Here is a 20,722-nt window from a genome sequence, read left to right as displayed (position 1 = left end):
GTGTAGCCTTAACGCTGTATTCTAAGTATCGGCAAGTCTCTGTGATTATAACTTATAAATCCCATGGTTTCAGAACACATGTCTCATGTTGGCTGTGTTCACATGATATTATGTCCCTCCTGCACTGATCGCTTGCGCTTTGGTAAACAGTTGTCACCTTGTTAAATATATTATCTTCCATCCATCTTTTATTCAGTAGTATACAGTAATAGTTTCATTGCTTTAGCTGTAGTTTAATCTGCCCTTGCAGTAGGCCTACTTATTAATTCAGATGCAGAATAGAGTGTATTATCACCTTTAGTAATTGTATTAATGAATTGTTTATTTTGTATCAGTATTTAAATGTATTCACTTAAAGTACTATACTACTACTACTACTACTACTACTACTACTACTACTATAATGTGTATCTATGGGGACACAAACATTATATGGAAATCCAAACTGTCCTTGAAAGAACATCATGTTTGGGACTTGGTACCATTATTCAGCTGCAACCCGGCCTAGTGACCAATATGGACTACTGTTGAAACGCAGTCCCGTCAGGCTCCTGAACGCTGCCCTCTGCCTCTCAGAGCCTCAGTCAGGCTCCTGAACGCTGCCCTCTGCCTCTCAGAGACTCAGTCAGGCTCCTGAACGCTGCCCTCTGCCTCTCAGAGCCTCAGTCAGGCTCCTGAACGCTGCCCTCTGCCTCTCAGAGCCTAACGTCAGGCTCCTGAACGCTGCCCTCTGCCTCTCAGAGCCTAACGTCAGGCTCCTGAACGCTGTCCTCTGCCTCTCAGAGCCTCAGTCAGGCTCCTGAACGCTGTCCTCTGCCTCTCAGAGCCTAACGTCAGGTTCCTGAACGCTGTCCTCTGCCTCTCAGAGCCTCAGTCAGGCTCCTGAACGCTGTCCTCTGCCTCTCTCAGAGCCTCAGTCAGGCTCCTGAACGTTGCCCTCTGCCTCTCAGAGCCTCAGTCCCGTCAGGCTCCTGAACGCTGCCCTCTGCCTCTCAGAGCCTCAGTCCCGTCAGGCTCCTGAACGCTGCCCTCTGCCTCTCAGAGCCTAACGTCAGGCTCCTGAACGCTGCCCTCTGCCTCTCAGAGCCTCAGTCAGGCTCCTGAACGCTGCCCTCTGCCTCTCAGAGCCTCAGTCAGGCTCCTGAACGCTGCCCTCTGCCTCTCAGAGCCTCAGTCAGGCTCCTGAACGCTGCCCTCTGCCTCTCAGAGCCTCAGTCAGGCTCCTGAACGCTGCCCTCTGCCTCTCAGAGCCTCAGTCAGGCTCCTGAACGCTGCCCTCTGCCTCTCAGAGCCTCAGTCAGGCTCCTGAACGCTGCCCTCTGCCTCTCAGAGCCTAACGTCAGGCTCCTGAACGCTGCCCTCTGTCTCTCAGAGCCTCAGTCAGGCTCCTGAACGCTGCCCTCTGCCTCTCAGAGCCTCAGTCAGGCTCCTGAACGCTGCCCTCTGCCTCTCAGAGCCTAACGTCAGGCTCCTGAACGCTGCCCTCTGCCTCTCAGAGCCTCAGTCCCGTCAGGCTCCTGAACGCTGCCCTCTGCCTCTCAGAGACTCAGTCAGGCTCCTGAACGCTGCCCTCTGCCTCTCTCAGAGCCTCAGTCAGGCTCCTGAACGCTGCCCTCTGCCTCTCAGAGCCTCAGTCAGGCTCCTGAACGCTGCCCTCTGCCTCTCAGAGCCTAACGTCAGGCTCCTGAACGCTGCCCTCTGCCCCTCAGAGCCTCAGTCAGGCTCCTGAACGCTGCCCTCTGCCTCTCAGAGCCTCAGTCAGGCTCCTGAACGCTGCCCTCTGCCTCTCAGAGCCTAACATCAGGCTCCTGAACGCTGTCCTCTGCCTCTCAGAGCCTCAGTCAGGCTCCTGAACGCTGTCCTCTGCCTCTCAGAGCCAAACGTAAGGCTCCTGAACGCTGTCCTCTGCCTCTCAGAGCCTCAGTCAGGCTCCTGAACGCTGTCCTCTGCCTCTCAGAGCCTCAGTCAGCCTCCTGAACGCTGCCCTCTGCCTCTCAGAGCCTCAGTCAGGCTCCTGAACGCTGTCCTCTGCCTCTCAGAGCCTAACGTCAGGCTCCTGAACGCTGCCCTCTGCCTCTCAGAGCCTCAGTCCCGTCAGGCTCCTGAACGCTGCCCTCTGCCTCTCAGAGCCTCAGTCAGGCTCCTGAACGCTGCCCTCTGCCTCTCAGAGCCTCAGTAAGGCTCCTGAACGCTGCCCTCTGCCTCCCTCAGAACCTAACGTCAGGCTCCTGAACGCTGCCCTCTGCCTCTCAGAGCCTCAGTCAGGCTCCTGAACGCTGCCCTCTGCCTCTCTCAGAGCCTCAGTCAGGCTCCTGAACGCTGTCCTCTGCCTCTCAGAGTAGGGCTGGGCGATATGGCCTAAAATGAAAATCCCAGATTTTTTCTTAAAAAATCCGATTTCCGATTTAAATTGATTTACATAAAAAAGCATTATGGCAGGCCCTGCCATTGTAAACAGTGTAACCTGTAACATTACATAAAATGTAAAAATATATAAAATATAAAATAAAATATTTCTGTAAACATAAAATATTTCTAATGATAAGAGGACTTCTGATAAAGTGCCAACATAACATTCAAACTTTCAACACTGGTCATAAATATACAGTGTTTTGCAAACGGTAATAATTACCTTAAGAAAGGGAATAGTAACGGGAGAAGAATGAGGAAAAACACACACGCACGCAGCTCTTTCCTTCACTCGTCTGTATTGAATGAGGAAGAGGAGTGCGATCCCCCTACTGGAGCCCCGATGCATTACCAAAAGATCGACGAATTACCAACAGATCGACGAATTATTAAACCACACAGATATATTTCAAATGAATTATGTTTACCTCAAAATAGATTATACATACATGAATAAATGGTGGTATACAACTTGTCAAACTCGCTGCCATGTTTGTGTATCACTTTGGTAAATGCGCGCTCTGTGCGGGGGGAGGGCTGACCCCATTCCAAACTACGGGAGCTGAGAGGGAAGCGTTTGCGGATGTTGAAGAGAAAAACGATTTTCATTTGAACAAGTCGACGTGAGCTACACACTCGAATTAATCGATAAAATCGGTTTATCGCCCAGCCCTATCTCAGAGCCTAACGTCAGGCTCCTGAACGCTGCCCTCTGCCTCTCTCAGAGCCTCAGTCCCGTCAGGCTCCTGAACGCTGCCCTCTGCCTCTCAGAGCCTAACGTCAGGTTCCTGAACGCTGCCCTCTGCCTCTTAGAGCCTCAGTCAGGCTCCTGAACGCTGCCCTCTGCCTCTCAGAGCCTAACGTCAGGCTCCTGAACGCTGCCCTCTGCCTCTCAGAGCCTCAGTCAGGCTCCTGAACGCTGCCCTCTGCCTCTCAGAGCCTCAGTCAGGCTCCTGAACGCTGCCCTCTGCCTCTCAGAGCCTCAGTCCCGTCAGGCTCCTGAACGCTGCCCTCTGCCTCTCAGAGCCTCAGTCAGGCTCCTGAACGCTGCCCTCTGCCTCTCAGAGCCTCAGTCCGGCTCCTGAACGCTGCCCTCTGCCTCTCTCAGAGCCTCAGTCAGGCTCCTGAACGCTGCCCTCTGCCTCTCAGAGCCTCAGTCAGGCTCCTGAACGCTGTCCTCTGCCTCTCAGAGCCTCAGTCAGGCTCCTGAACGCTGCCCTCTGCCTCTCTCAGAGCCTAACGTCAGGCTCCTGAACGCTGCCCTCTGCCTCTCAGAGCCTCAGTCAGGCTCCTGAACGCTGTCCTCTGCCTCTCTCAGAGCCTCAGTCAGGCTCCTGAACGCTGCCCTCTGCCTCTCAGAGCCTCAGTCCCGTCAGGCTCCTGAACGCTGCCCTCTGCCTCTCAGAGCCTGACGTCAGGCTCCTGAACGCTGCCCTCTGCCTCTCAGAGCCTCAGTCAGGCTCCTGAACGCTGCCCTCTGCCTCTCAGAGCCTCAGTCAGGCTCCTGAACGCTGCCCTCTGCCTCTCAGAGCCTCAGTCAGGCTCCTGAACGCTGCCCTCTGCCTCTCTCAGAGCCTAACGTCAGGCTCCTGAACGCTGCCCTCTGCCTCTCAGAGCCTCAGTCAGGCTCCTGAACGCTGCCCTCTGCCTCTCAGAGCCTCAGTCAGGCTCCTGAACGCTGCCCTCTGCCTCTCAGAGCCTCAGTCAGGCTCCTGAACGCTGCCCTCTGCCTCTCAGAGCCTCAGTCAGGCTCCTGAACGCTGCCCTCTGCCTCTCAGAGCCTCAGTCAGGCTCCTGAACGCTGCCCTCTGCCTCTCAGAGCCTCAGTCAGGCTCCTGAACGCTGCCCTCTGCCTCTCTCAGAGCCTAACGTCAGGCTCCTGAACGCTGCCCTCTGCCTCTCAGAGCCTCAGTCAGGCTCCTGAACGCTGCCCTCTGCCTCTCAGAGCCTCAGTCAGGCTCCTGAACGCTGCCCTCTGCCTCTCAGAGCCTCAGTCCCGTCAGGCTCCTGAAAGCTGCCCTCTGCCTCTCAGAGCCTCAGTCCCGTCAGGTTCCTGAACGCTGCCCTCTGCCTCTCAGAGCCTCAGTCAGGCTCCTGAACGCTGCCCTCTGCCTCTCAGAGCCTCAGTCAGGCTCCTGAACGCTGCCCTCTGCCTCTCAGAGCCTCAGTCAGGCTCCTGAACGCTGCCCTCTGCCTCTCAGAGCCTCAGTCAGGCTCCTGAACGCTGCCCTCTGCCTCTCAGAGCCTCAGTCCCGTCAGGCTCCTGAACGCTGCCCTCTGCCTCTCAGAGCCTCAGTCAGGCTCCTGAACGCTGCCCTCTGCCTCTCAGAGCCTCAGTCAGGCTCCTGAACGCTGCCCTCTGCCTCTCAGAGCCTCAGTCAGGCTCCTGAACGCTGCCCTCTGCCTCTCAGAGCCTCAGTCAGGCTCCTGAACGCTGCCCTCTGCCTCTCTCAGAGCCTAAGTTCATCAAGTCGGCGGTGATCCCCGATAACGATGACCCAGAGGACGACAAGGTGTACTTCTTCTTCACCGAGCGGGAGCAGAACCCGGAGGGAGAGACCAAGGCTGTGTACACCCGGGTCGGACGCGTCTGTGCTGTGAGGGGAACTGTCTGTCTGTCTGTCTGTCTGTCTGTCTGTCTGTCTGTCTGTCTGTCTGTCTGTCTGTCTGTCTGTCTGTCTGTCTGTCTGTCTGTCTGTCTGTCTGTCTGTCTGTCTGTCTGTCTGTCTGTCTGTCTGTCTGTCTGTCTGTCTGTCTGTCTGTCTGTCTGTCTGTCTGTCTGTCTGTCTGTCTGTCTGTCTGTCTGTCTGTCTGTCTGTCTGTCTGTCTGTCTGTCTGTCTGTCTGTCTGTCTGTCTGTCTGTCTGTCTGTCTGTCTGTCTGTCTGTCTGTCTGTCTGTCTGTCTGTCTGTCTGTCTGTCTGTCTGTCTGTCTGTCTGTCTGTCTGTCTGTCTGTCTGTCTGTCTGTCTGTCTGTCTGTCTGTCTGTCTGTCTGTCTGTCTGTCTGTCTGTCTGTCTGTCTGTCTGTCTGTCTGTCTGTCTGTCTGTCTGTCTGTCTGTCTGTCTGTCTGTCTGTCTGTCTGTCTGTCTGTCTGTCTGTCTGTCTGTCTGTCTGTCTGTCTGTCTGTCTGTCTGTCTGTCTGTCTGTCTGTCTGTCTGTCTGTCTGTCTGTCTGTCTGTCTGTCTGTCTGTCTGTCTGTCTGTCTGTCTGTCTGTCTGTCTGTCTGTCTGTCTGTCTGTCTGTCTGTCTGTCTGTCTGTCTGTCTGTCTGTCTGTCTGTCTGTCTGTCTGTCTGTCTGTCTGTCTGTCTGTCTGTCTGTCTGTCTGTCTGTCTGTCTGTCTGTCTGTCTGTCTGTCTGTCTGTCTGTCTGTCTGTCTGTCTGTCTGTCTGTCTGTCTGTCTGTCTGTCTGTCTGTCTGTCTGTCTGTCTGTCTGTCTGTCTGTCTGTCTGTCTGTCTGTCTGTCTGTCTGTCTGTCTGTCTGTCTGTCTGTCTGTCTGTCTGTCTGTCTGTCTGTCTGTCTGTCTGTCTGTCTGTCTGTCTGTCTGTCTGTCTGTCTGTCTGTCTGTCTGTCTGTCTGTCTGTCTGTCTGTCTGTCTGTCTGTCTGTCTGTCTGTCTGTCTGTCTGTCTGTCTGTCTGTCTGTCTGTCTGTCTGTCTGTCTGTCTGTCTGTCTGTCTGTCTGTCTGTCTGTCTGTCTGTCTGTCTGTCTGTCTGTCTGTCTGTCTGTCTGTCTGTCTGTCTGTCTGTCTGTCTGTCTGTCTGTCTGTCTGTCTGTCTGTCTGTCTGTCTGTCTGTCTGTCTGTCTGTCTGTCTGTCTGTCTGTCTGTCTGTCTGTCTGTCTGTCTGTCTGTCTGTCTGTCTGTCTGTCTGTCTGTCTGTCTGTCTGTCTGTCTGTCTGTCTGTCTGTCTGTCTGTCTGTCTGTCTGTCTGTCTGTCTGTCTGTCTGTCTGTCTGTCTGTCTGTCTGTCTGTCTGTCTGTCTGTCTGTCTGTCTGTCTGTCTGTCTGTCTGTCTGTCTGTCTGTCTGTCTGTCTGTCTGTCTGTCTGTCTGTCTGTCTGTCTGTCTGTCTGTCTGTCTGTCTGTCTGTCTGTCTGTCTGTCTGTCTGTCTGTCTGTCTGTCTGTCTGTCTGTCTGTCTGTCTGTCTGTCTGTCTGTCTGTCTGTCTGTCTGTCTGTCTGTCTGTCTGTCTGTCTGTCTGTCTGTCTGTCTGTCTGTCTGTCTGTCTGTCTGTCTGTCTGTCTGTCTGTCTGTCTGTCTGTCTGTCTGTCTGTCTGTCTGTCTGTCTGTCTGTCTGTCTGTCTGTCTGTCTGTCTGTCTGTCTGTCTGTCTGTCTGTCTGTCTGTCTGTCTGTCTGTCTGTCTGTCTGTCTGTCTGTCTGTCTGTCTGTCTGTCTGTCTGTCTGTCTGTCTGTCTGTCTGTCTGTCTGTCTGTCTGTCTGTCTGTCTGTCTGTCTCACCGTTTGTATGTGGAAGAAGCTAAACAATAAGGTAACAATGATGTAACGTGCGCGTCCTGTTTCAGAACGACCAGGGAGGCCGGAGAATGTTGGTCAACAGATGGAGCTCCTTCCTGAAGACGCGCCTCATCTGCTCGGTGGCCGGGGCCAACGGCATCGACACACACTTTGACGAGCTCGGTAGGGCTTCCTGTTTAAGGGTCCCATGACATGCCACCAGGGGGGGGGTGTGATTAGCCTTACAAGCCGCCCAGCACACATCTAGGTGGACCCGCCCACTAGTGATGTCATAAGGGGCAGATTTTCAAAACGGCTTGCAAGGCTAATCAAAGTCACACCTGGTGGCATGTCATGGGTCCTTTAAGGTGCATGTGACTCAAAAATGACTTCCTATTGTCAGGACGCTACAAAGCCGTATCTACAGTAATACATAATTAATAAGAAATGAAATGTTCTCATCGGTTCTAGAGGACATCTTTGTGCTCCAGAACAAGGACCAGAAGAATCCAGAGATCTTTGGACTTTTCAGCACCACAAGGTCAGTTTGGGATCAAAATCGATACTTTGTTTGTTTTAAAAAGTGCCACACATATATCCAGTAAAACATACTCACCTAACCACCAGAACACATCCCTTTCCAATGACTGTCATGTCTTCACCACGACCCCCCCACCCCCCATGTCTCCTGCAGCGCCGTCTTCAAGGGCTACGCCGTGTGCGTCTACCAGATGGACGACGTCAGGGCGTCCTTCAACGGGCCCTTCGCCCAGCGGGAGAGGCCTGGCCACCACTGGACCCCCTACGAGGACCGCGTGCCCTACCCCCGCCCGGGCTCCGTGAGTAGGCCCCTGTGACCCCCAGGGAGAGGCCGGGCCGATGACGTGGCCCCGAGCTGTACCAACGCCACACACACACGCGCGCCACATGCTCCTGCGTTGTTGGGCCACACAGGAGCCTTTTGTGTGCGAGAGTGCGTGCGGTCTCTCCGGGGCGCCGTGCGGCGATAGGGACACTAACTGGGAGCTCTGTTGTAGCTACGTCATGCGAGAAGCCTTTTTCTGTGGCGGGGGATTTGGAGCCGGGGGGTTTACAGCCAGCGCAGCTTTACTTCGTATTAAGTCGTGCATCGGATGGCTCTGCCTTGTATTACACTTCCCTTTTTCCTGTAATTGTTTTTTGCTTACCCCACGCCTTTCACTGATTGCCTCTTTTTTGCTTTTTTTTCCCGCTTTTTCACCACCTCCTCCACCACCCCCACCACCTCCACCACCACCACCACCACCACCCCCACCACCACCTCCTCCACCACCACCACCTCCACCCCCACCACCACCTCCTCCACCACCACCACCACCCCCACCACCACCTCCTCCACCACCCCCACCACCTCCACCACCACCACCACCACCACCCCCACCACCACCTCCTCCACCACCACCACCTCCACCCCCACCACCACCTCCTCCACCACCACCACCACCCCCACCACCACCTCCTCCACCACCTCCACCACCACCTCCACCACCTCCTCCCCCACCACCACCACCACCTCCACCACCACCCGTGCGCAGTGTGCCAGTAAGATGAACGGCGGGGGCTTCTCCAGCTCCAAGGAGTTCCCTGACGAGGTTCTGCGCTTCGTGCGCGCCCACCCGGTCATGTACCGGGCCGTGCAGCCACTGCACCGCCGGCCCGTCCTGCTGCAGACCCAGGGGGGGGGGCGCAGGCTGACCCAGCTGGCGGTGGACCGCGTCCAGGCCCAGGACGGGCACTACCACGTCCTGTACATCGGCACCGGTACGCACCGACAAGCACTGCTGCACGGCACACCCAACAAACACACGGACCGCCACAGAGACATAACCATGGAGGCTCGTAAACAGTACCTAAGATACATGTAATGTCTGTGTCCGAAGAGGAGTGGGAGGAAGACGAAGCTTATGTCTTCCCAGCCCTTATTCAACTGCTCAGCATGGTCTGCTATGAATGGATCAGTTTTAAACAAATATTTGCATAATGTGCATCAAATTATATGTATTTATACAATACTCTAATATTAAAAAATAAAATGAACAAACAAACATGCACGCACACACACATACATGCACGCACACATGTACACAGGCGTGCACACATGCACACACACGCAGATAGACAAGCACACATGCACAGGCACATGCGCGTGCACACTCTGAAAGCCATTATAGAAGTAGATAGTTTCCCTGAATCAACGTCAATGCGGATGGAATCATTAACATTAAGTTACCATGGATATTTGTTGGAAAGCAGAATTAAATTAATAAATAACAAACAAATGATTTAACACATTTTGTGTGTGTGTGTGTGTGTGTGAGAGCTTGGTATGGACCATGAAAGAGATATAACATGTTTATGTGATGTATTTGTTTGTCTCCCTCCTCAGACGACTCTGTGGTGTTGAAAGTGATCACCATCTACAACAAAGACACGGACACTGTGGAGGAGGTCCTGCTGGAGGAGCTCCAGGTGTTCCAGGTACAGCGGCGGGGTAATGCCCAGGGACTGAGAAGGGGTTTGCACGGGGGTGGTTTCAGCGTTGGCCGGTAGCCTCTCTGCTAGTAGAGGCGTTACTCAGTGAACTACACCAGTAGCTTGGTGGTAGCTTTTCGACTGAAAAGCTACCACCAAGCCACTGATGTAGTATTTCACTGATCAAGCAGTGAGGTCGCGTCCACACAAGTCACATTTGACCGAGGTTTCTGAATGTCAAGCTCAGCGAAGCTTGACTGCCGGGGTCGGATATAAAAGTGGATCAGTCGGAAGAACGACGGCCTCGGTGTGTGAGGTGCAGTAAGCCGGAGCCAACCTCGTGTGACTTCCTGAGGCTCTGGCGCACGGTTCATCCGCCGGTTTGTCCGGTGTGGCGCACGGCTGCCATTCTGGAGCTCCGTACGTAGAGTGCGCGGGCTGTGCGTCTGCCAATGTTGGGGCCAAACGCCGACGGTAAATGCCAATGCTCGGCGTGGACCGTCCCGCTTCACAAGCGGCGCCGTTGTCTGATGGTTGTTTTTGCTTGTTTTTGTTGCCAAATTCGTTTGCAGGGTTTAATGAACCAAGCTTTTGTTTGAAGAGCAATTAAACTCAACATTTTCTGCCTGCCTATCTATTTGACTGACAGCTGAATTGATAGCATTGAGAAACATAGTTCTTTGATGTTTCAAATTACTTTGCTATGTTGTGGTAGCTTAGCTTGTTCATTTCTCTGGGGGGTTAGGGGGGGGGGGGGGGGTAGCCTCAGCATAGTATAGAGCTTATTTAATAAGAGTAAGTGGACGCTTTCTCTACTCAGTGCACGTTTCATGTAGCTTGCCCAATAGGTCAATGTTTGAACAACTTATATAAAGGTGCTGGAGGTTTAACAGCTAATATTTGAGGGTGGTTTGTTAGTAATGGGCTAGCCATCCATCAGCTGCTGCTGATAAAAATGCGTTGCAGAGAGGGGGTGGGTGACTTCTCTTTCTTTTATGATTACATTTTGTTTCAAAATCTTGCTCTCTGTGGTTATTTTCTGATCCGTTTTCACAACTCTCAAATCCGACATACAGGGTTTGTGTAACGCGAACACTAACAACTACTTCTCCAGACTGATCAAAGTTATATTTCTCTTCTTTCCTTTCTAAGGTGCCCACAACAATAACAGAAATAATCATATCATCCAAAAAGGTAAGCGGGCATCTGGGGCAGATGGACTCCAGCAAGCCTGCTCCATGTTTACTGTGTTTTTACAGCCAGCTATCAATCTGACTGCAATTCTTACATTTGGCCACACGGTGATACCATTGGATCATCTTGTTTCTCAAATCTGGTGAAGTCAAGTGAAGTCAAGTGAAAAGATGCTTGTAAAGTTTTCATTATTATTATTTTACATATTTTTATTTCCTTTACAAAAGTAATAAAATAATGGAGTTAGGAGTGTGATGATGTGTAAAAAGAACCGCTTTGCGTTGAAGATGACATTAATGCTGACCTGTGCGGCCCACAGCAGCAGCTGTACGTGGGCTCAGAGGTGGGCGTGGCCCAGGTGAGGCTGCACCAGTGTGAGCTCTACGGCTCCCAGTGCGCCGACTGCTGCCTGGCCAGGGACCCCTACTGTGCCTGGGATGGGCTCACCTGCTCCAGGTACTACCCTGCTGGAGTCTACCCCAAAAGGTAACGTGCACACACAGACACACACACACACACACATATGCACGCACACGTGCACGCACGCAAGCGCAGTGGCTTGAAAGCAAGCACACACAGACACACACACATATACTGTACACACACACACACACGCAGTGTGACACACACACACACACACACACACAGCTACACACCCTGGCACAGAGCCACACACAGAGGACCCACGTGCACGTGCAAACGGAGACACACGAACAAACAGACACGCATCCACCCACGGCCAATTGTGCTGCCGTTGAGAGAGAGAGCCGTCAGATGGCCGGCAGGTCCCCTGCTGAGGTGGGATCTATCGGTGGTTCCGTGGTTAGCACCTTCCCCCCTCCTCGCTATTTCCTCTCACACAACGCTCTGTCCACCGCCGGCTCCCTGATCACCAGACGAGAAGAGTGGATGTACCTTCTACCGAAGCTCTTTACGGGAATGGATGTATAATGCGAGGCGGACGGGGTCCACGCGTACGGCTGTTTGTCCCAGTCGCGTTCGCCTCCCCCAGTGAACGCGCTGCGGCCTGTATCAGAATAACGGCGTCTGACCGGGGCCAGGAGGTTAGCTTGTTGTGGTACTTTGAGAGGGGAGATTAGAGGCATGCACACACAGCCTTAAGCCCTGGCCACACCTTATACACTTTCTACTGTTTCTTGATGTGGCAATACGTCTTTTATTTAGCTCCGTTGACTCACATGCTACTTTTTCAAAAGTTCTTCTCAAAAGTTCAGGTATGACACATGAGGTGGGCGGGACTTAGCCCCTCCATGCATCCATTGCCTGTGTGTGTACGTGTGTTAGTCACAGACTACCTACCTGTAGAGAAGCAGTAGACCTGCTCTGTAAAGTCAAATCCAAACAAGCACCCAATTATCAATGCTTTATTATCAAGTAAATTAACTCTGCTTATCTCAATTTATTTTTCATTCAAAACATGCAACTGCTTCATTTGGAGAATTAGGAACGTGATGTACATAACATATTTATTTGTTTAGATAAAGAGGGAGCGTCTATGCATTGTTTAAATTTGATATATTATTTGTACGGGTAAAGGCTTTGTGTCCCACTGGTGGTCTTAACGGGTCTATCCCAACACCAGTACCCGTAATATATCCCGTACACCGGTATCCGGTAAGACCAGAGCCGGATCCACGCGGGATGGAGCCCTCCTCTCTTTATGGTGCCGGCCGGGGGTCCGGTTAGGGGGTCCGGTTAGGGGGTCCGGTTAGGGGGCCCTTCTGTTAGTGGGTCGGTTCATCACTACCTGCTTCATACCCGAGTGGATCCGAGAAACACCGGTGATCAGCGCTGATCAGCAGAGGTACCTGCTGATGCGTGAGCGCCTGGTGATCAGGCTGACCATTACGACCAGCCTGCAAGAGCGGGAAACCAGGTGCTAAAACCACAGGAGCGTGAGATAAGAGGAAAGGTTGAGCAGCGGCAGAGAGCTGAGCACAGAGGGAAGGCGAGGGCAGAGATGGAGTACGTTTTGTGTTACTGACAGTTACAGAGAGGCACTTCGCATTATGAGACCAAACCGTAGCCTCTTCAAGGTACGTCTTTCTGTTATTTTAATATCCTTTTATTAGGTTACCAAATTGTACCCGATATGATTCATGTTTTGAGCGGTACAGGTAAAAAATGTTAGCGCCGTATTCATGACCAGACATTATTTCCGGTCGATTAAACACCGTATCAGCTCCTGGGTCTCCCCCCGCTCAGACATGGGGGGTAGGGGCTCTAACATCCCACGCATAAACTGGTCGGTGTACATCTATTAAAATCGGATCCAATCGGTTCTCGGAAGGAGTTTCCCAGGTCCATTATGCTCCCGGTCCGTCGTTCTGGATCCCTGAAGACCTCTGGCTGCAATGCCATAGTTTGAACCACCAGGCCATGTTGGACTTCTGCCAGTAAAGCCTGGAGCCTAGTCTCTCTCTGTCTCTGTCTCTCTGTCTCTCTGTCTCTCCGTCTCTCTGTCTCTGTCTCTGTCTCTGTCTCTCTCTCTCTCTCTCTCTCTGTCTCTGTCTCTGTCTCTCTGTCTCTGTCTCTGTCTCTCTCTCTCTCTCTGTCTCTCTCTCTCTCTGTCTCTCTCTCTTTCCGTCTTCTCTTGCTCTGTCTCTCTCCCTCCCCCCTCTCTCTCTCTCTCTCTCTCTCTCTCTCTCCCTCCCCCCTCTCTCTCTCTCTCTCTCTCTCTCTCTCTCTCTCTCTCTCTCCCTCCCCCCTCTCTCTCTCTCTCTCTCTCTCTCTCTCTTAATCAGCGCTCCCTTATCTCCGTTATTCACGTGTTATTCTCTCTAACCCCTCCCGTCGTTTCACAGCCGCCGGTTCAGGCGCCAGGATGTTCGCCATGGCAACGCCGTCCAGCTGTGTAATGGGCTGCAGATCGACGGTGAGCGCACGTGATGCGGACGTGATTGGTATGCGTTATGGGATGTGAAGCCCTGGGATGCACGTGTGTCTCGGGGGCGGCTCCGTTCATTCATGTGTGTGTGTGTGTGTGTGTGTGTACTGTTTTGATTGCACTTTGTCATCCTAACACGTGAACATCTGTATGTGTCCACACATTGATAGCTGCCCATTAAACACGTCCATATCCAGCCACTGAGGAAGCCTAAAGAGGAATGGTGGTGCAGGCGTCTCGTCCTCATTGGAGCATTCCTTCATCGTCCACCAATGAGGGGGTTTGGGGAGGAGGGGGAGGGGTGGGGCTAATGAGTTAGCGATGTTCCTGTCACGACGCGGCTGCCATGGCAGTATAGGTATGCAATAGCACGCAATAGGCTCCGGTTCTCTTGGTAAAGGGCGACTACCGGCGGACTAGCCAGGGGGCTAGTCAAGTAGAAGGCTAGCATCAAGAGTGGCCAGGTTACCTAGCAAGCCTCTCAGGTAGGGTAGAGAATATACCGGTAACATGGTCACAGGGAATCAGGCATCGGCAACCACATTCCATGTGTAAGTGTGTGCGTGAGTCTTTTTGTGTGTTAGAGAGTGATTGTGCAGGTTTATATATTGCCTACGGCCATACCAACCTGAACACGCCCGATCTCGTCTGATCTCGGAAGCTAAGCGGGGTCGGGCCTGGTTAGTACTTGTAAAAGAGGGTCACCCCTCAATTGATCTTTCGAGGTTCAATAAAGGAAAATGAAATGAAATGATTTATATGTAACCCCATTCATTTGGAACCATAATCAACGGTGTGTATGTGACACTTCATCATTGTGTGTGCGTGTGTGTGCCCATGTGTGTGCGTGTGTGTGTACAGACCAGCAGCTGGGCGTGGCAGAGGAGAGGACGGTCTACGGGGTGGAGACCAACAGCACCCTCCTGGAGTGCACCCCTCGCTCCCTTCAGGCCAGGGTGCTCTGGTTCAGACAGCAGGGAGAGCTGCAGCATGAGGTCGGTCGGGGACACACACACACACACACACACACACACACACACACACACACACACACACACACACACACACACACACACACACACACACACACACACACACACACACACACACACACACACACACACACACACACACAGATCTTTAACTTATAGAACTACATCTTCAGGACCCAGTGATATCAATGTTGCACCCCTGCACTCATAGTCTGTGCGGCCGATCATATATATGTGTCATATATTCCCAGCTTCTATGGAGCCATAGGGGATGCTACTATTTATGTATTCTGCTTCTATTTATATTTACTTATTTCTGCTTGATTTAACGTTTAATTGTGCATCAAACGGAAAAGGCCTTTTGCTCGGTATTGTCGAGGGTGAACAAACACGTAGGTGACAAATTCATTCATCAAATTGAACGTCTGCCCATATGGGTGTTGGTATGGGATCAGAGTGGGCCGTAGATGGCTCTGCCCAGTGTTCCCAGTGCCAGTGTTCCCAGTGCAGCCCAGTGTTCCCAGTGCAGCCCACGTAGGTAGCCTTAAAACCATTCGTCGTGGCTGAGCCCTTCTCGGCAGTTAATAACAAACGGGAGGTAAGTTTGACAATAATACGGCAGGTTTATTTTATATTTTACTTTATAAATCCATTCACCGGCAATAACGTTAACTCGTAATACATTTCAGTCACAAAATAACAAACCCAATTGCTGATCACTATCACACAAAGGACACAATCGGAAAACGATTTGCTCCCAATTAAAGTGTAATTCCGGCGAAAATTGAACTCAGGGTCTTTGTTCTGGCATGTGTACCCGTCAAAAAAGCCCTCCAGGTACTTTTTTCATTACTACTTGTGTGGACTTCCTGGAAACATGGACTTACCGGTAAGGCACAGACTTGGAAAACAGTGCTTTTTAATAAACTCCCGGTACGCTATCTTAAGTTGTTGATTCTTTGTTTTATGTGTAGGGACCCTAATCATGCTACTGCAGAGGTTTGGTGCTATTTTGAGCACTATAAGTGGTTAAAAGGTGCCGATTTAGAAGCGTTCGAGGTGCCCCTACCCAACAGCATGGAAGCTAAACATTACGCCGTGCAAACTCTAAAAAGTATCTGGAGGGCTTATTTGATGGGTATACAGGCCATAACAAAGACCCTGGGTTCAGTTTTCGCTGTTTCCTTCGAGCCCCCCTCTGGAGCACAAAACATGAACACAACTGAATAAATGCATATGGCTCCTACACCACGTGGGTTTCAGTTTCTCTGTACCCGAACTATCCCAGATACCCTCATGGACCCCGTCTGAATGTCCGATATTACTTGTGTGTGGATGAACTTCCAAAGTGGTTGGTCTTCTTGAATCGGACCATCTGCACACACCCCTCACTGATCCACCGTCTCCTGGGACCACATGAACATAAACCGCTCGGCACGACGTGTACGTTACGTAACGTCGGGCGCCCCCGCGACGAGTCGTTAGCGAATGTTAGCGTCTCCGCGGCTACGTGGCTAACTAACCCCGCGCTAACTCCTCCCGCGTCGTCTCCTCCTCCCAGCTCCAGGCCAGCGAGCGCGTGGTGCCGACCGCGCACGGGCTGCTCCTCCTGCACGTGCGCGGCTCCGACGCCGGCGTGTACGTGTGCCAGGCGGCCGAGCACGGCTACGTGCACGCCCTGCTGCGCGTGGCGCTGGTGGTGCTGAAGGGGGAGCGCGCGGCGGCGGCGGCGGCGGCGGCGGCGGTGGCGGCGGGCGACAGAGAGAAGGAGCTGTCGTGTCCCTCCTCCTCCTCCTCCTCCTCCACCTCCTCCACCTTCGGGGGTCCCCAGACGGGGGGGCAGCCCGGCCCCCACTCCCGGGTGTGGTACAAGGAGTTCCTGCAGCTGATTGGCTACGGGGACGCCCAGCGGGTGGAGGAGTACTGCGAGCGGGTGTGGTGCTCGGACAAGAAGCGCAAGAAGCCCAAGAGGAGGTATGCCCCCCCCGGGGGGGGGGGGGAGAAGAAGGGGAAGGCCCGAGCAGGGGAGGGCTCCCACCGTGCCCCCAGACACACACTGGATACATGAGGGTGTGTGTGTGGCCACGCATGCACACACACACACACGCCCCCCCCCCGCACACACACACACGCACACATGTGGAAACACGCACGCGGTCAAACACGCCCGCACACAGATGTTGAAACACACACGCACACACTGTTGTTGAAATGCACACACTCACACACACACGCACACCTCACGCCAACACACATTTTGAGACATAAACATCCCCTCACCCCCACCAACACACCAACCCTCACCCCCACACACAGACTAAAGGTCAGGCTCTCTTGTGTTCCCACCACCGAGCAGATATCAGGACACAATTTGTCCCTAGTATTATTATTATTCGTGTGAGGTATATTCGCTTTAAATGTCCAAAACAACCTTTAGGTCAAATCAGGGCAAGTTTGTTGAGCAGATGAATCCTCACATGATCAGCGTTGAATACGGGGTTACGTAAAGTCCTGTGGACCGTCAGAACACTGGGCCCCTGCATGTGCTGAGATGAAATGGGGTGGAGCGTGAGCTCTGACCTCAGAGACATGCCAGGCATAAGCTCCCCCCCCCCGGAGTGAGCCAGAGCAAACCGGTTGACCAAAACAAACACAAGAGACTTGACAAGCGGCTGATCTCCTCCCGGCGCTGCGGCCAATCACCGCGACCCGTTCGCCGTGTCACTGTATCCCATGCCATCCCATATTTTCTACTAATTTATTTACTTTCAGTTTTCAATCGTAGATGGGTGTTCAACTGGAAGTACAGTGTTTTTCATGTTTTTTGTAGCTAAAACGAGCTTTGAGTTTAGTGATGCTTTAATAGCAGTGATCATAATGATGATATGGGTTTGATGGCATGTATTATCAATAATAAATAAGCCCTTAAACTAAATGCATAGTAAATATTGAAGCACTTAGTGACCATTCAGTAGTGGGTGAAGTCGATTTTTTTTTTAAATCATTGGGTATTTGCGCATATGGTGCACACCTTCACATCTACTGGATGCTTTTTGACGAGACATACCAACAGTATTGTATGCAATGCACATTATATTTATTCGAAACTCAAAATTACTTCTGTGTACACATCTCGTAACTGCAACCGCATATCAAAGAATTTGCATCATCTGACGATTCAAAATGATCAGATGATTACTTTGCTTCCACCACTTATTCTGTTCTCCCCTTCTCTCCGACTGCGTACCTTCTTTTATCGAACAACGTGTAGATGTCATCCACAATTCCACCAAACTGTCATGAAGGAATTTGTCCTTTTTAAAACGAATGATATTCTTCAAGACAAAAGTGAAACGCCATTCTTGCTTTTTGTGATGTAAAAGGTGAAATTATTCAGACGGGAACTAAGGGTGGGGCTTACGGTCAAGGGGATCGGTATCGGAGTAATCACAGGAATATGATTGGTGGTTGGAATGCTATGCCCGCCCACTTGGACTCGGAGACCAATCATAAAGGTGCGTCTTTTCTGGAGGGAAATGAGCTGCTGACAGTAAACGTTGTGTCCCGTGTTGTCTCCAAGGTGACCATTGAAGCATGCCCTGTGCTGTATTCAAGTATTAAGGCCTCATAAATATTCCGTCGATCTAGATCTGAGATGTTTCACATGTAATACTTTAATGTTACATAATCTGTTGTAGTGACCTTGCAGTAGTAATATACCGTTGGCCTTCTTCATATTTTATTTTCTGTGCCTTATTTATGTAATATTTGGTCAGTGGATTATTTGAACTTTGTTGTGTGACTACGCTTACGTGATGCACACCGCCAGCCAGGGGGGTCCGACGCTGGTGGAATCAGGCTGAAGGCATCGATGGCTGCATTAAAGTGTGAATGTTGTGCCTCCTATTACTCCAATAAACACCTTTAACTAAAACAAATGGTGCCGCCGTCTCCACACCGTGGTGTCATAACCATGAACTCTGTAGAGAAATACTGCACGCACATACAAACACACACAATCATAGACACACACACACACACACAGACACGCAAACACTTACAAATACACACCCGAGAATATGATACATTTGGTAATTATAAATATGAAGTCAATAAATTATTAAAGGAATTACATATTACGTATATGACATATTGCAGTACCATAGTAAAACGTGCACCACACACTGCAAAACCACCGGTTGGCAGTTGCTTATTAGGAACAAGACAGCCAACATCTGTAGCTGTACACCCTGGGCTGGTGAACATGATATCTGATGAGATCAGGTGTTGGAATGCATTCATGAGGTACCGTCGTCTCTCGAGCTTCAGGATGAACCTGAGCGGGGAGGCCTGTCCCAGCAGGGTGTCTCTACGCAGCATCTGAGGGCCCGAATCGCTCTGCTGATTCCATCCCAGTCGCTACCATAGCAACAGGCTCTGCACGGGTGTGCTCCCCAACACTTTATCAAATCTCTCTCCCGCTCTTTCCCTCTCTCACTCTCTTTGTAGGTACTTCTTTCATTTATCTCCCTGCCCATCTCTCTCTCTCTCTCTCTTATCCCTCTCTAGGGATAAAAGCCTTCCTTCTCTCTCTGCTGCTGTTTAACCCCTGAGCCTCCAGCTATATAGGACATGGGGACTATTTCATGTTCCATTTTCTTATTTTACGTACAGATTCAAGCAGCTCATGAGAACAATACTTAATCATTGTAAAATAAATCCCAATATAATAATTGCGCCCATCTTTTGAGTTTCAAAAAACGTAATTTCTAGTTTCACAGTAGGGAGGATTTCTATTACATTCAGGGTGGGCAGCAATCTACCAGCAGATCAGAAGCACTTACCTGTGTAATACATGCTGCTGCCACGCTGGCTGAACCCCAGCTACTCAGCCAAAGCACTCCTTCCTCCTTTTGGATTTGAATGTTGAAGATTACAGCAGAAGTGCTGCTGCATTAGAAGCTTCTAGAAGCTCCTCTCCCAGTACTGCATGTTGATTCTCCTCTCAGTGCTGCCTGTATATCCTCTCCCAGGGCTGCATGTATAGTCCCCTCTCCCAGTACCACATCGTAGCTCTTTCTCTTCTCGTGCCTCCCCCATTCCCCGGTCGAGATTCAGCCCCCCGTTTCAAGGAGACCGCCATCAAAAAGCCCTTTTCGTTCCCATCAGCGCCCGCGCCCTGGAAGCCTTAATAGCCGGGGAGCTCGGTGGACCGGAGAGAGGCGAAGGTGATGAGACACTGGACAATGAGTGGGAGAAACAGGGCCGCTAAATGGGGCCTTCCATCACAACGGGTTCTGCCGTCTGGCTGGTTGTTTGTGCATGTGTATGCGTGTGTTTGTGTGTATGCGTGTGTCTGTGTGTTTGTGTGCGTAGGGTACGTGCAAACAATACATTAAATGCAGTGTTGTATGGACAGAGACTAGGCAACGACACAGTCGACAATCGCATTCAAAATAACAGCAACTCAGTGTACTGTGACATACAGAGTAGCTGTTATTTTGCAGTGTGTGAATGTGTGCCTGTTTGTGTGAGTGTTTAATATAACATTTAGAAATTCTGCATAGATTCAAACGCATAATGAGAGTGTGCATGTTTGTTTATGTATGTATGTGGTACCCTAATGTGTTGTTTACACGAGAGAGAGTGTGTGTGTGTGTGTGTGTGTGTGTGTGTGTGTGTGTGTGTGTGTGTGTGTGTGTGCTGAGATGAAAGTCTCTCTCTCTCTCTCTCTCCCCCTTTAGCCTTTTCTGTGTGGTGTCTTATCAGTGACATGCAAGAACCACCCAGCATGAGTACAGTGCCCTCGGCGACTTGGCGGTGTGTGTGTGTGTGTGTGTGTGTGTGTATGCAATGCGCTGCCTCTACCTTCATATGTATTTCATCTCAACTGTGAACCATAGAACAAACATTCACAATTTACAAAGAAGATTCCTTTAGGATGTAGACGGCTGTTTAAGGCAGGATTCGGTCCCGTAAGGACAGTGCCATGGTAACGGGTAACAGATGTATTTTTAATTTTATTGGTAGCACTTTACAATGAGGGTTCATTAATTAAGCCCTTAATAAGCATTCGTGAATGCAGTATTATTATTTAGCATTAGCATAGGGTTAGGGTTAGGGTTACATAAACTCCATTAGTAAACGTGAACACCATTTGTAAATTATTATCATGCCATTATTTAACTGTTAATTAACTGTTAGTCTTTGCTTAATGCTGTATTAACTAATGTTAATTGATGTTTAATTAATTTC

At 51.1% G+C, this 20,722-nt stretch overlaps 1 protein-coding gene across 1 annotated transcript in view; it reads left to right on the top strand.

The window, feature by feature from the left end:
* sema3e (sema domain, immunoglobulin domain (Ig), short basic domain, secreted, (semaphorin) 3E) overlaps positions 1 to 17,402 on the top strand; it is a 33,256-nt gene extending 15,854 nt beyond the window's left edge. Inside the window, exons 7-17 of the mRNA XM_060060097.1 lie at positions 4,864 to 5,006; positions 6,931 to 7,045; positions 7,334 to 7,403; positions 7,557 to 7,701; positions 8,437 to 8,662; positions 9,288 to 9,379; positions 10,526 to 10,567; positions 10,887 to 11,053; positions 13,393 to 13,463; positions 14,337 to 14,470; positions 16,029 to 17,402. Coding sequence (XP_059916080.1) covers positions 4,864 to 5,006; positions 6,931 to 7,045; positions 7,334 to 7,403; positions 7,557 to 7,701; positions 8,437 to 8,662; positions 9,288 to 9,379; positions 10,526 to 10,567; positions 10,887 to 11,053; positions 13,393 to 13,463; positions 14,337 to 14,470; positions 16,029 to 16,535 — 1,712 coding nt within the window. The 3' untranslated portion in view covers positions 16,536 to 17,402. The remainder of the gene's footprint in view (positions 1 to 4,863; positions 5,007 to 6,930; positions 7,046 to 7,333; positions 7,404 to 7,556; positions 7,702 to 8,436; positions 8,663 to 9,287; positions 9,380 to 10,525; positions 10,568 to 10,886; positions 11,054 to 13,392; positions 13,464 to 14,336; positions 14,471 to 16,028) is intronic.
* The last annotated feature ends 3,320 nt before the right edge of the window (positions 17,403 to 20,722 follow it).

Source organism: Gadus macrocephalus, chromosome 9 (assembly GCF_031168955.1).
Source record: "Gadus macrocephalus chromosome 9, ASM3116895v1".
Taxonomy (NCBI): Eukaryota; Metazoa; Chordata; class Actinopteri; order Gadiformes; family Gadidae; genus Gadus; species Gadus macrocephalus.
This window is presented reverse-complemented; position numbering and strand designations above follow the sequence as displayed.